This window comes from Silurus meridionalis, chromosome 17, assembly GCF_014805685.1.
Source record: "Silurus meridionalis isolate SWU-2019-XX chromosome 17, ASM1480568v1, whole genome shotgun sequence".
NCBI classification, from domain to species: Eukaryota; Metazoa; Chordata; class Actinopteri; order Siluriformes; family Siluridae; genus Silurus; species Silurus meridionalis.
This window is the reverse complement of record NC_060900.1, coordinates 3,278,792-3,294,357: the sequence shown is the minus strand read 5'-3', so window position 1 is coordinate 3,294,357 and position 15,566 is coordinate 3,278,792. Positions and strand designations below refer to the sequence as shown.

The 15,566-nt window shown below is 40.5% G+C and overlaps 2 protein-coding genes across 2 annotated transcripts; both read right to left on the bottom strand.

The window, feature by feature from the left end:
• Window positions 1–1,349: 1,349 nt before the first annotated feature.
• LOC124399513 (alpha-2B adrenergic receptor-like) lies at window positions 1,350–6,759 on the bottom strand. Its single transcript, XM_046870469.1, has 2 exons — window positions 5,542–6,759; window positions 1,350–4,755 (listed from the first exon to the last, which is right to left on the bottom strand). Exons 1-2 carry the CDS (start codon window positions 5,543–5,545, stop codon window positions 3,530–3,532), a joined length of 1,230 nt encoding a protein of 409 aa, XP_046726425.1. The 5' UTR covers window positions 5,546–6,759; the 3' UTR covers window positions 1,350–3,529.
• Window positions 6,760–7,777: 1,018 nt separating this feature from the next.
• adra2b (adrenoceptor alpha 2B) lies at window positions 7,778–12,094 on the bottom strand. The gene has a single exon (XM_046872331.1). It carries the CDS (start codon window positions 11,039–11,041, stop codon window positions 9,485–9,487), a length of 1,557 nt encoding a protein of 518 aa, XP_046728287.1. The 5' UTR covers window positions 11,042–12,094; the 3' UTR covers window positions 7,778–9,484.
• Window positions 12,095–15,566: the final 3,472 nt, after the last annotated feature.

The window sequence follows — 15,566 nt, the reverse complement described above, 5'->3', positions numbered from 1 at the left end:
ATTTATTGTACGCAATAAATAATTAATAAAGAATAATAAATAAAGAGAACAAAACGACCGGTTCTTGTGTTCATTTACTATTTTGTTTATTATACAAAATACATTAAATATATTTTAAAAAATTATTAAAAAATATTAATAATTTAATCAATAGTTTAGAAACTCCCAGTCTTTTAGGGTTTTTTAGACACATGCATATTCCTTTTTTTCTATACAACAAATTTGGTAAATGGCAAAAAAACCACAGAATTGAAGAATTGGACAGTGATGGAATGGAAGGAAGTTCTGTGGAGTCCAAATGTGATTTTTTTTTCTATAACAGAAGATGTGATCTGACTGCTTCACCCCCACAAACATGGAGGTGGGGTTTGGGGTTGTTTTGGAGCAGGGAAGGTTGGAGACTTATTCTGGAAAACGAACTTTCCATACTTCTGCGGCTTATTGGAACAGACTTCACCCTACAACAAACCGAAGCGTACGTCCGAGGTGTAAGTGTTATTTAGAGAGCAAACAGTCATCTGGAGTGATATTTATCATGGAACGACCTGCCCAGTCACTGCATCCTATTGAACTGCTCTGGAGTGAAGTGGAACGTGAGAAAAATCTCCAACTAGTGAAGAACATCTTTGGCACATTTTACATAAGGCATTACATACAAAGCATTTCAGCTGAATGTTCAGAGAAACGAACTGTCCAGATCTTCATAAATGACCAAGCTTGATACATATAAACAAAAGGAACTTTGTAAACACATTTCTTGGACTCGCAGGCTAGAATGGGAGCTTGCTTTTCAAGAGTATCGGACCTCTTGTCAATCTTCTGTCCTTACACATGAGATAGTTGGAACTTTTTTGATGATGCTGTGAGAGTGTTTTGAAATGTTGAGCTTTTTTTTTTTTTTTTTTTTATAGTTTCATCTTCCACCGTTTTTGACGCCTTCAGCACCTTCTCGTGCCTCGCCAACTTTTCTCTAGCACTCGATGAAAGTGTTTCGAGCTGAGATTTACAGAAAGCTGGAAAGCTTTAAAGAATTACAAAAATTACATAAGCTTGCTCGGAAAGATGAGGCACAGTAAAGACATCAAATCCCCATGGAGCGATGATTCCACATTTATAAATACATGCCCCCGATCCACTTTCTCTGCAGGTCACAGATTAGCAATTACCAGGCTAAATGTGCGAGGCAAGAAAAATAAGTACGTTGGGCGAGATGTTCACACGGAAACTGTTTCCTGGCATGGAGCGCTCAAGTGCTCGTTAATAATTAAAATCAAATGCATCATGTAATTACTAACTACCAAACTCAGCCCTCCCTCTCTCCCTCCCTCCCTCTCTCTCTCTCTCTCTCTCTCTCTCTCTCTCTTTTGGTTCCTCTCCCTCACTCTTCCCCTGACCCAGCTCAAGTTCAGAGCTGTTTGGCTCAGCGATCTCTGTTTATAAAAGCAAAGTGCACATAAAGGCCACATTTGTCCCGTTTATTGTCAATTTGTATTTTATCGCGATGCCTTCTTAACGAGAGTGCTGAGAATCAAAACGAAAAGGTCAATGAAACATTTGGACCCCACATCAACAAAGTTTGACGATCCATCACCAGGCACTCAGCGGGACATAAAACGCAGTGCCTGCACTTCTTCCAGCGGCCGACGAAACGTCCGTCTTTGTTTGGTTTTCCAAGGAACTGTTTGTTACGCAGAAAATTGCTTGATATGACAAAGTGTTAATGTTTACACAAAAGAAAAATAATGAAGTCAGGATATAGTTTGGAAGGTGAGCATATTTGCAGCAGAGTGAAACGTACATATGGTACTATTTTTAAGAGCATTCCAGAGAGATGCTTTTTTTAGGTCAATGTCTCAGCTCTGAGGTGGGAATTCTCCCTGGATGAGACGGCGCTCCATCGCGTGATCACATACCCGATCCAAATTTTGATCCGCAAGTGTGTCGATCCACACAGACAGTAATCTAAGACCAGGAGCTCTTGTTGTGGATTTTTATGTAAAAGATTAGAACTTGCCCAGAAGTCTTAGAGGTTTTGAATCCAGATAGACTTTATGAAGAAGGTAAAAAAAGACAAGTTACATTTGCAAGCACCACTCCAGAATCCAGGTTTGCACTCACATATATACCTCCTGAAAGTGTTCACAAAACTCTCTATATATATTTTTCTATATGTATTTTTAGACAAAGAATCTTTACCATGTGTGAGCTCCGAAAGGACAAGATGCTTTTCCTTAAATGCTGTTCTAAGCACATACTCACAGAGTCAATATTATTAGTAGAATAGTTTTCTCTTATGAATGGGCAGAAGTCTATGCATTATATTGACTTAAGATCGATGAATAGATTCCACTCTCTGGAGCTGTGAAATTTACTAATGATGAATAAATAAACATGGGCGTAAAAATCACATTTTCTTGGGATTTCGGTTGGGTCATGCCACCTAGGATGGCGGTCCGAACGCTTTTGAGACCAAACTCAACGTAAATACGCAGGAAAAGTGAAATTTTGGAACTAGGAGATGGCAACCCTGGGACTTCGGAAATTGTTTGAAACCTGCGTTGGTTTTAATGGAGCAGTGGGGTGGTGCGCAACGTGGTGATAAAAGGTTAGGACGTCCTGATCGGTCCAGGCTTAAAAAAAGAAGTCCTCAGGTGGTGTTTGAACCTCCCCCACACCAGAGAACATTAAGGGTGTTCGAGCTGCAATTGAGTAGCCCTCACCGCACCGTTCCATCCTCCATTCCTTTTTTTTTTTTTTATTAGGCACCATGTTGTATTCGCATGATCAGAAGGGACACAATCATGACGTCCTGAATCATGAATCATGACGTTGCGCACCATTATAGCTAATGGCAAGAGATTCTGAAGGAGCTCGCACTGGTTCCAAACGATTCCCGGCGTCCTAGGCTCGCCAACTCTTAGTTTAGAAATTTCCCGTTTCCCTGTACCATCCTGTCCGACGCTTAGCATACAGTATGCCGAATACCATTCTTTAGTAATGCAACCTCAAATTCAAAACAAACAATTTTGCGACACCGCAGGAGGCAGAGCCAAAGGCAGGCGAAATGAAAAGACAACAGCTCCCTGCGTGGCGAACGTGCACACGCATTCGCCCACAGCCCACGCTCCTATTCGCATACGAGACTTTCACACCCAGCATCAGGTATCAAATAAGCCTGGTTGCATTGAAACTCATGCGCATATTATCCCCGAGGGCAGGAATTCTCTGCAAGGCGACGGAGGGAAACGCTCATGCGCCGCGCTACCCGTCGCTTTTATGCGATCCTCACAGATCGCTGCCTTATTTGTTTTTATTTCGTCCTGATGAAATCATGTTCACCCTCCGCTGTGCATTTGTGGCACGAGGAACGGAATATTGCAAACCTGCACAAGTCGGCATGAATTCAGTCATCTAGCATTTACCGAAAAAAAACAGCGTAATGTGATTTAACTTTGTGCAGCTATAAAACAGATCTATAAAAACAAACAATAAACAATTTTTTCTTGCTTTATTTTTGATCTCCGTTTTTTTATTCCCTGGATGCAAGCTCAAAGGATATACTAGTGGTAGTTTTGTACAGGATCCTCTTGAAGGCTCTGCGGAAGTCCTTGCTGAAAATGGTGTAGATGACGGGGTTGAGGCAGCTGTTGCAGTAGCCAAGCCAGAAGAAGAACGTGAAGACCGGGCTGGGCAGCTTACATGTTTCTGGACACACGGCCTGCAGGCTGTAGGAGAAGAAGAACGGGAACCAGCAGACGACGAAAACGCCGATCACCACCGCCAGGACGAAGGTTAAACGATTCTCCCGGATCACTATGGACATGCGTTTAGCAAAGTTGGGTGTATCGATCCATTCTTTGTTCTTCTGGACGGTGGCTGGTGTTTCCTCCGTGTCTGAGTCGAAACTTGAGCTCTCGTCATTGTTATTGACAAGTTTCTGTTTGCTTCTTTTCTCATTCTTGGTGTTTTTGGGTTTCTTGGGGGCTTTCCTTTGCATAGAAGGGGGTTGAATTTGTAAAGGTATAGGAGAGCTGGGACTCGAGGGAGAAAAGACCTTGGTGCCTTCTGAATGGTTGGTGCCTTCAGGATGGTAGAGCTCTCCTGGTGGGTCTCTTGTGTGCTGCTTGGCGATCTGATAAATGCGCATATAGACGAGGATCATGATGAAGCAGGGGGCGAAGAAAGAACCGATGGTAGAGTAGAGAATATACCAGGATTCTTGACTGAGCTGGCACTGGGGTCCATCAACAGAGCTGGAATTCTCTTGGTTCTTGTTCATTGAAACCAGAGGTGGGAAAGAGATGACAGCGGAAATCAACCAAACGATTGAGATGGCACATTTGATGTGGCATGGCGTCCTCTTGGCCCTGTACTGTAGAGGTTTCTCTAGAGAGAAATAGCGGTCCAGGCTGATGGCGCACAGGTGAAGGATGGAGGAAGTGCAGAAGAGCACGTCGAGCGCCAGGTAGATCTCGCACAACACTGAGCTGAAGCACCAGTAACCCATCAGCTCGTTAGCCAGCGAGAACGGGATGATGAACATAGCCACCAGGATGTCTGCCACAGCCAGCGAGACCAGAAAGAGGTTCTGCGGCCTCCTCAGAGAGCGACTCGTCAACACGGCTATGATGACTAATACATTTCCCACGATGGTGAACAGATCCATGAACGTGATCGCTGTGGCGAATGCGGCCGTCGCTTTAGCAGAATACAGGTCTGATTTCCTGGTCTGATTGGGGGCTGATGTAAAAGATGCTGTGGGAGATAATTATGTGTATGAGAACGACTTTGTGTTGCTGTTTTGTCACTTCTTAAATAGATGAATTATGGATTACAGATAAATTACAAATATATTATTAGAAAAACACAATAACATAACATCTACAATAATACTATAGATAATCATCTAGAATAATACGATCTATTCAATAGTACTGAATTTATTATATTGCAGTAATCACTAGTGAGAATTGTATTGCCTGCTGCACATCAGCATTTTGACATCTTTCCTTATTGGATTTGATATTTTATTACTACGCCACAAAAGTTTGCGCACACGTAACTATCACACCCGTATGTGCTGGAGGTTTCTAAATTTCAGCTACAAGATCATTAGTCAGATCAGGTGCTAAAGTTACACTGTATGAGGAGGTCTGGGGTTCACTCAGTGTTCGAGTTCATCCCAAAGGTGTTTAGTTGGGTATGAGGTCAGGGCTCCATGGAGGAGATTCGAACTTGAACACACAATAGCATTGCGTCACATCAAACCTCGTCGAAAGAGTTCTGAGAGGAACCACATATGAATGTGATGTGGTCGGGTGCCCACATATTTTCTCACAGTTTTACAGTGCAAGTAGTATAGAATTGCAGATAATATACTAAAATATTATATAAATAGAAATAACAAATATCATTATGATATATATATATATATATATATATATATATTGCATAAAATGACACTACTAGAAATTGCAATATAAAAACAGTATTTTAGATACATTTATTTATTTGTGAAATAAATCAATAATAAATATATACCCATTGTTTGGAAATGATCTGTTTCGGGATGAAACGTCCAAGATTATTTCCCAGTCCTCCAGATGTTTCAATTTTGTTCCGGCTGCTGTTCCTTCTAGAACTTGATTGAAGGTCAACTTGTGTCCACCTGTTGTTCAGGTTCTGCTCCTCAGAGTCTCGAGCGCTCCAGAGCAACCTCACTTATATCAGCGCATCAACTCGGGTTGCCAGATTATAATAAGTGGTACCTGGTGTTTGCAAAAGGATCAAATTTGATCCGACTAGATTCCAAACTAATTCATTACGACTTCATTCTAATTGAAATTGAATCTGCTTTGTAATTGGTTGATATAGATATGTTGCTTGGATTGAATTTTAATCAGGGTTGCCAGAGTGGAACATCCTGCCTGATCAACACATTTGATGCAGGGTACCAAGATTATAGATTTCCTAAAAGTAGCCAGATTCCCCAAACTCACCTCATAGGAGGAGTTTAATTTGGGTTGCCAGATTGTGTATTAATCAACATGGTAAGGAATAGTTGTTCCCTATAGCATAGCTTTATGGACATTAAAACAGTTGGGGGAAAAAAACAATAAAAATTACAGTTAGGAAGTTTTTAGGGCAATGATCTGATCATGTTTGCTGTGTTTGGTGTAATTTCTGCACTAAACAGTTAATTTCTAACTACAAGAGTACCAAAAGTACTCATTCAGACCTATAGGTGTTGATCTGACAGAAGTATTTATTCAGTCCTCTAAAAGTAATGTTGGTGATGTCAATACAAACAATGTTGATTTATATGAAGTCTAAAAGTATAAAGGTTTGTAAGGGTTCATTCAGTACTGAATTCCTTATCAACATTGTCAGTGCAAAACATTATTTAGAATCCAAAAGCAGGAACCTGAAATCCAAGACAAATCAGCAGTGATTTAGAAGGGTAGGGGGAGGGAGGGAGGTCTAAAGAAAAGGGGATCTCCTCAGAAAAGGGTGGTCCTAAACATGCAATGCCTGCTTGTTGTTGGTCCACAGTATTATTAGTGTATCGAATAAAAATTTGCTGGTTAATTAAAAAAAAAGTAATAATAATATCTATATAAAAACATCACATCAGATAATTTTGGACAACAACCAAAAATAAAAATAAAAGAATTAAGTGCTTTTTGACATTTTGATTTTTTTTTTTTTTTTTTGGTTTTATTAATTACATGCTTTTTAATTTGTTGTTTGTTTTGTTGTGTTTTTCTGATTTATCGTTTGTTTGTTTCTTATTCTGGTTTGTTGTTTATTTCACTGTTCATGATTCAGATTTGCTGGTTTTTTTTCGTATCTGATTTACTGTTTGTTTCTATTGTTGTTTGTTTTGTTGTGTTTTTCTGATTTATCGTTTCTTTTGTTTCTTATTGTGGTTTGTTGTTTATATCACTATTTATTTTTCGGATTTGCTGTTTTCTTTTTCGTATCTGATTTACTTTTTGTTTCTATTGTTGTTTGTTTTGCTTTTCAGATTTATTGTTTTGTTTGTTTTGTTTCTTAGTGTGGTTTGTTGTTTATTTCACTGTTTGTTTTCCAGATTTGCTTTTTCATCTTTTATATCTGATTTGCTGTTTGTTTTCATTTTGTTGTTATTTTTACTGATTTACTTTTGTTATTGTCATAATTTTTCCCCCCTTCTGATTTTCTTTGTACATTACTCATCGTTTTTTTTTTCCCTCATCCTTTGCTTTTTGTTATTAATTTCGCCATGTTTTCTGATTCGCTTTCGCATTTTTCTTCTACAGCATCGCTAACCGACATTACGTCACTCGGCAAAGTTTTTTTTGCTTCGTACTCGATTCATATTCAAACACATGCTATGAATGTTGTCTTTTTTTTTGTACAGACACCACAAACTTTTAACTTCTCCCAATATATCCAGACTGTGAAGATAAATATGGAAATCGGGGTTATTGTGTCAACACAAATTGCAGCACGGTTTGTATGGGGAGCTCTCACGCACTCGGCCTGAGCGTGACAGCCAAATAGAAGACCTTAAAAAAAACGACATATTTAACAGACAAGAATTGAATGCCGGTTTGTAAAAGGCGGACTCGTGCTTGAGAAAAACGTATGTCAAAAGCAGATCTCTATACTATTCTATTATTTTCCAGAGCCGTCCTATAGAAGGATGCTCAAGAAATTTGGAGGACGCTGGAGGATGTTGAAGGATGTTGTTTTACTCCAGGGATATAACCATAAGAATGCAAGTGAGTGGAGCTCGTATTTCAGTGGCTTTATTTCCAAAGAGTGGAGGAAATCAAACAGACTATATGGATAGAGATTTGGAGAAGAATGAAGCGTTTGCAAAAAAGCTTTGTAGAAGTGCAGCCCGAATACAGTGTCTTTACAAAGGGAAGAAAAAAATAAAAAAGCAAAACAAAAAATAAGCAACAACCACTTAAGACTATTCAGTAAAACAATGTAAATAGCAGATATAGCACTTGATGAATAATAGTTGTTTTTTTTTACATCATTTAATTTTTTTAGTTGCTATTGTTGTATTTCTCCCATCCGGCTTACAGAGCAATTGAAGAACGTGTGAAAACAAGGCAAAAAAAAAAAAGACCAATTGGAAATAATAAATAAGAGCGAAGCAGAATGAAGAGTAACACACCGAAAAATCCACGTTTGTGCCGTCAGGATAATAAGCACAGGTTTATCAGGAGCTGAGCGGGATGGGAGGAATTGGCACAAGCTGGCAGACAAGGCATGCGTGAATGTTTTTTTTTTTTTTTTTTCTTTTGCCATTTTGTTTTCGAAATCAAAACATCTTTTCGATTAAGTGCCTAAAAATGAGGAATTTTTTTTTTCTTCGTACGGCACCGAGACGACCCTCCCTGCACTCGCACACGCATTCGCCCACAGCTTGCGCTCGCATTCGCATTCGCACACGAGGCAGCCACACACAACATACGCTCGCTCACTCGCACACACACACAAACACAAACACACACACACGCACACTTTCACATGCGCATGACACTTTGATCATCAGAATAAGACGTGGTAAAATGAAAAAAACACACAGGAAGTGTCATTGCCATCAGCCCTTAGTCCCAAAGTATCACCCTGCTGAATTGCGAGGGTGCTGTAGTGCCGTTTAGGGCAGAGTTCTTGCACAGAAAAGTTTTTAAAAAAGGTCCAGTTCGAATCGGAGTCGATGGCACGTGAAAATCACCTTTGAAAGCTTTAGCATCTACGTTCGCGGTATTCAAGGCATAGACCGTGCCTTCCATAATCAAGCCTTTACCCTTTGTGTGTTCGAGAGCACGTGCCTGCGTTACCAAATCCATAAAAAAAAAGAAAGGGAATTATAGTAAAATCACCTGGGTGTCACCCAGAACCGATCTACTTTTCAAGCTGAATCCGGCATCGATTCATGTATTTGTGGTGTTGCACATCGCCCCTGGCAAGGTGCTCCATTTGTGAGCTCCTCTTCCCCCCTTTCCTGCAGGATTAAAGGAGAAGAATCTGCTCTCTGTATTATCCCTGGTGTACGAGCAACTGATGTTCGGATCAAAAAACAAAACAAAAAAAGACTGGTAGGATTGAAACTCATGCACATACGATCCCTGAGGGCAGGTATTCTTAGAAAGGCGAAGAAGGGAACCACTATTGCGTTGTGCTCCCGTTGTTGTTTTTTTGACTCCTTATGCACAGTCTTGTTTATTTTCTTCTTTAATTTGAATTGTCTGCAAGAAATCATGTCCACCCTCTGCTGTCCATTTGTACATTTTATGGCATGAGGAATGGGATACTGTAAACCTGCAAGAATTCACAGTCTGACCAAACGCTGATCCGATACAAAGTAGAATGTGCTTCGTCATTGCGCAGCTATACAAAGTCTCTTTATTTACACTCGTACAAAGAAAGTTGTGCTTTTTCTCTATTTAGAAGTGTTTTTTTTCTTTTTGATGGCTGCTCGTTAAAAGAAAGTACCCTTGGTATTTTTGCACAGGATCCTCTTGAAGGCTCTGCGGAAGTCCTTGTTGAAAATGGTGTAGATGACGGGGTTGAGGCAGCTGTTGCAGTAGCCGATCCAGAAGAAGAACGTGAAGACCGGCTTGGGCAGCGTGCACGTTTCGGGACACACGGCCTGCAGGCTGTAGGAGAAGAAGAACGGGAACCAGCAGACGACGAACACGCCGATCACCACCGCCAGGACGAAGGTGAATCGCTTCTCCCGGTTCACCATGGCCTTCCGACGAGCCGAGTTAGGAGTACTGTCCTGCTTGAGCTTCCCCGAAGCCAACCTGGTGCCTTTGGCTGTAGTGATCATGTCTCTGTATTTCTGGATGGTGGCTGGTGAGTGGATACCAGCATCAAGATCAGCACTTGGGGTCACAGGAATCTCAACACCCTCCCCTCCGTGCTCCGTGTCCGAATCGGAGCTTGAGCTCTCGCCGTTGTTGTTGTCGAGTTTCTTTTCGCTCTTTTTCTCCTTCTTGGTCTGTTTGGCTTTTTTGTTGGATGCTTTTGGATGCTCTCGCTTTTGCATGGAGGAGATGGAAGGTGAGAAGGAAGGAGACTGGACTGGAGGAGGGATTAGAGTGGTGGGAGTCTTCTCTTTGGAAGGAGAAAGGGGGGGATGCAGGGTGTTGGTGCTTGCCGGATGGTTTGTGCCCTCGGCTTGAGGCACGGTAAGAGTGGGCGGCCTTGGAGGGGTCGGGATTCTCTGAGGAGTGCAGGTCGCATTCGAACCATCTCCTTTACCATTTTGGAGAGCTCGATCTTTTGAAGATGTGGCGTCAGGGGGGATCTCTTTCCTCGGCTCTCCCGGTGGGCATCTTGTGCGCTGCTTGGCGATCTGATAAATGCGCATGTAGACGAGGATCATGATGAGGCAGGGGGCGAAGAATGAGCCGATGGTGGAGTAGAGAATATACCAGCGCTCGTCGTTGAGCTGGCACTGGGGTCCTATGGAGGAGATGGAATTCCCCTGGTTCTTGTTCATGGAGAGCAGCGGTGGGAAAGAGATGACAGCGGAGATGAGCCAAACGATCAAGATGGCGCACTTGATGCGGCGCGGCGTCCGCCGGGCTCCATAGGTCACGGCGCGTGATACGGACAGGTAGCGGTCCAGGCTGATGGCGCACAGGTGGACGATGGAGGAAGTGCAGAAGAGCACGTCGAGCGCCAGGTAGATCTCACACCACACTGAGCGGAAGTACCAGTAACCCATCAGCTCGTTGGCCAGAGAGAACGGGATAATCAACGTGGCCACCAGGATGTCTGCTGCAGCCAAGGAGACCAGGAAGAGGTTCTGCGGCCCCCTCAGAGAGCGACTCGTCAACACGGCGATGATGACTAGTATATTTCCTACGATGGTGAACAAAATCATGAGCGTGATCGCCGTAGCGAAGGCGGCCGTGGCTTCAGGAGAATACAGGGCTAATTTCATGCTCTGATTAGACGTCGGACTAAAAATTGCTGTGGTCCCACTAATGTTTTGGTCTATTCCTGAAGTTTCCGGGTTCGCCATGATTGTCACAGCTTCAAGGTTTTTTTTTTAATCCTCCCGGCTCCGAAGCGATTCTGAACACCAGTCCGGTTTAGCCCTTTCTCGAAAGTCTGTTTTCAGCACCGCACGCAGATCATGGCCAAAACCGTGTCCTGCTGCTGCCTTCATATATCCTGGAAACTTTGCATTCCTTTCTCTCTCTCTCCTCTACTCCCTGTAAGTCCATTCTCTTTCTCCTCACGCCTAAAAATACTCCAAGATACAAATCACAGCTGTTTGATTTATAACTGATGTATCCGCTAGTGTGTGTGTGTGTGTGTGAGAGGTTTTTTTTGGATCTATTTCTCCATTTGGGCAAAATATATAAAGCTTAAAGATTGGTTAATGAGTAAAACTCGCTCGGTGTTTGGATCATTTTTTAGGCGATAAAACGGGCATGATTTTGAGAGGAATTTCTATTGGAAATACTGAAAATATTGAAAAAAGCATTAAAAACATGTTCATATTTTTGGCTCTCTGAAGCCACATAATTCACAAAATCATTAGAGGGAACCGGATCACCTGCTGACAGAATTCATACTGTCATTTATAATGATTTTTTTTTTAATAACAATGCAAAATTGCATATGATAAATATGGATATATACACACAAGACTTTAAATATAAATCTTTATAAATAAATTGCACTATAAATAAGTATAGAGATTTCAAATCCTTATACTGATTTCTTTTTAGAATATATAAATAGTGAAAATGTACCCACTGTTAGGAAATTATATGGCACAGGAGAAAAAAAAAGGTTCTTCATGAAAAGTCCAGGATTGTTTCTGAGTCCTCCAACAGATGAAAAATGTCCCAGTTTTGCAGAAAGGTGCCTTGGGTGGTTTTAAATCACAGAAAGAGAGAGAGAGAGAAGAAAAATGAAGAGAAGCCTGAAGCAGGTCGGGGTTAATTGTTGTTGTTTCTTTTTTTTTGGTCCAATCCTGATTAAAGTTGGGGTTTTAGTCCTCCTGGTTCTCCGGTTCCGCTCCTCCGAGTCTCGCGCGCACCGGAGCACTGCCGTTTATATCAGCGCGTTTGCTCGGGTTGCCAGATTGTGCACTCCTTTTTTTTTTTTGCCTTTTCCATCATTAACATAATGACTTTCCTCAGAGTGGGTTGCCAGTGTTGCTCATTGATCATAGTACAATAGGTTAGACTTTGGTTACAGCCCATTTGGAGTTTTGCTGTTATTTATGGTGGATCAGAATGACTTTGGATTGGTTATTGATTAAGATGGATGAGATTGAATGTGATTTGATTGGGTTGCCAGGAATTATCATATATGATCATTAATGGGTTGCCAAGCTGGATCATCTATCCATCATCCTAATCATCAGTGTTAGAGCCCCATTGATTAGGATGTTATAGGTTTAGTCAGGGTGGCCAGATGGAAACCAGAATCCCTCGCACTTGAGGATTGCATGTTGCCAGATTGTCATACACACCGTTTAAGACTCAGATCTATTGGTTTATACACACACACACACACACACACACACACACACACACACACACACACACACACACACACACTTCAAACCTTTAACATTCTGTGTTTTAATTCAGTACTTAAATTGGAAATTCAGTACATAATTACTGACCTACTAAATTACATACATACTCAAAATGTTCATTCAGCTACTCTAAAAACTATATGTGCTATACTATAAACTATAACGCATGCCTTAATCTGCATTAAATTGTCTTTTTGTGTTGATGTGCATCTCTGAAGGTTAGTTCAGAACTGTACTATTGGTGTTTAGTACCGTAGGCCTAAATTCAGCCTAGAATTGGTTAATTCAGCACTCTAGGTACTGAGTACCGCACTGCAGGTAATGATTTAGTATCCTGGAAGTTCATTCAGCACAGGATTGTAGCATTTCCTTCCGAACTGTTCATTTAACTTTGTAGGTGTTGGAACAGTAAAGAAGTGTAAAAGGGTGTAGATGTGGTGTCCATGTAGCACGCCAGCAATTTCTCAGCAATAGTTCAAACATTTTCAGTATTAACAGGCAGTTCTAGGAGTTAGTTCATTACTTTAGAGTTCCTTTGGGACTGTGGGTCCGTGTCGTTCAGTTCTCTATAGTTACTCCAGTACTGTAAGTGTTAATTCAGTACTGCAGAAGGAAATTAATTCTTGCTGTGCACTAATCATTTTCTGAGCGAATGCATTTCAGTGGAGCATTGTTTCTGCACACGCAGCAGACTCTCCGTAAAAAAACAAAAAACAAGCATATTGAGCACCAAGTGTACTTTGTACAAATGAGAAAGCGAACCTGTTTGTCGTAATAGAACGAAAAAGGTCAGAGATCACACCCCTGGCTGGTGGGATGCGGCTCATAATCTGGCAGGATGTGTGAAGGACTCCAAGGATGACGAGCTTTAATGTTCATTTTAAACAACAAAAGCATTGAATGACCCAAATGGCCGGACAGTGAGTCACGTTACAGTGATGCGTAAAGGAGCAGGAAGTCCAACGCTTCTATTTAAGATTCGTGAACTCACAAGGTGTTACACAATTACACAAATAACACAAGGGGGCCCAAAAAGTCAGTGGATGATACACACAGTTCAGCTCTTCTGTGGGATTGTGCCAGAAATCGAATTGCACATGAACTCAAACTTATTTTATTTGACTACAATGTGAATCACGTGACCTAAAATTACAGAAATGATTTATTAACATTTTATTTGTTAAATAAATAAATAAATAAATAAAATACATACAAACATACATAATTACATGAATTGAAATAAACGAATCACGTGTCTAAAAAACATCACAACAGACTATAAAAAAAAATTGTATTGCCGATAAATCAGGTGCGTGGCAGTATAATGGAGCATTTCATAAAATAAATCCATAAATGATTAAACTGTGTAAATAAATTACATGGGTTGGAGGATCGCATGTAAAAACAAATAAAATAAATAAATAAATAATGTAAAAACAGCATAAAAATGAAGAAATTGCTGAATAATTGAACAAATAAACAAAGAAATGAATCATATATTCGGGGAGGAAAAAACGTGGAAGAAAATGAATCATTTGTAAAATAAACGAATAAATGAATCATATTAAAAGCACAAACCTCTATGTATAAAAATCGTGTGACGTTTGTCACGTCGTATAATAAAATACACAATATTCAACAGTAATGCAGTATAAAAATAGCTTTTTTTGGATGATTTTTTCAGAGTTAGAAAAGTACACTCTTCTATCGCTACCCCACGGATTCAGGAATCTACATTACAGTGGTAGAAATATTGATTGTGGAAATAAATCCTATGTAAAAAGAAATGGAGCATCTGGAAGTAAACATAAATAATGTGAAAAAAGTAGCATTAAAAATGAATGAGTAAATGAACAAATTGAATAATGATGTCATTGACTGACATGAAGATATTAAAGCAAATAATGTTCAACCAAACCAGGATTATAGGTCAAGAAGTGCTAACAAGTGTTCATTGACTACCAGGTGCTAAAGACATTTAATTGCATTATGGAAAACATAATCCTGGTCCATAATCCTTAGTCCTCCTCATATACACAGATCCAGACTTCCAACAGCCCCTGTGTATGAATGGCAATTTCACTGACTGACATCATCAATCATAGCAAATGAAAATCAACCAAACCAGGATTCTAGCTGGACACAAAGACCTGACAGGCAGACAGTCCATCAGAGGAGCCTCAACACTCACAATTATTTTCCTGAGACACAGACGGACATCCTTTCATCATAACGTCGTGCCCCGAATTCAGTAAAAATCTCAGCAAAAAGGTTCTGTCGTGGCGTTTTCATGCTGTTTCTCTTTCGAGAGATGAACCAGATTAGACTGTGGTGTGTTGGACACGATAAAGTGCAACACAAAGTTCACGCCCTCAAAGTCATCGGCATGGCAGAAGAAGATTTTGGTGTATTTCCGAGAAGCCTGGACGTGGGCGAATTTTGACAAACGTCACGGAATTGGTCCAAGACAACGGACTGATAAGTTCAGAAAAATATCACATGCTAAATCATTATTCTACTGTATATTTCTGCGAAAGCGACTGATGGAGGAAACCTGTTTATAGTGTTATATAAACACAGAACTCAGACACATGGACGGAAGTGAGGAAACTGTGAATTCTGACGAAGGGAACATTAAAATGATCAATAATAATAATAATAATAATAATAATAATAATAATAATAATAATAATAAAGGTGTAAATCATCCAACCCCATAATCAAATGGTTTCGAAACAAAAGGCTACACGTTAAGAAACACGTGAACATGAAAAGCAACGAATGACAAAAACACACAAATTAAATAGGTGTGCTAATTAGTGGAATCATTTGATCAATGACATGTGACTCTGATGAAGACAATGGAAGCCCAGTAGCTGCTGGGAATAAACCATTCATTAATAAATGAATTCATTAAAAGTTGCAGGTTTATTGCTTCTTGAGGAGCTTGAGGTTGTGATGTAGAAATGCAGGGATGTGACGTGCCACG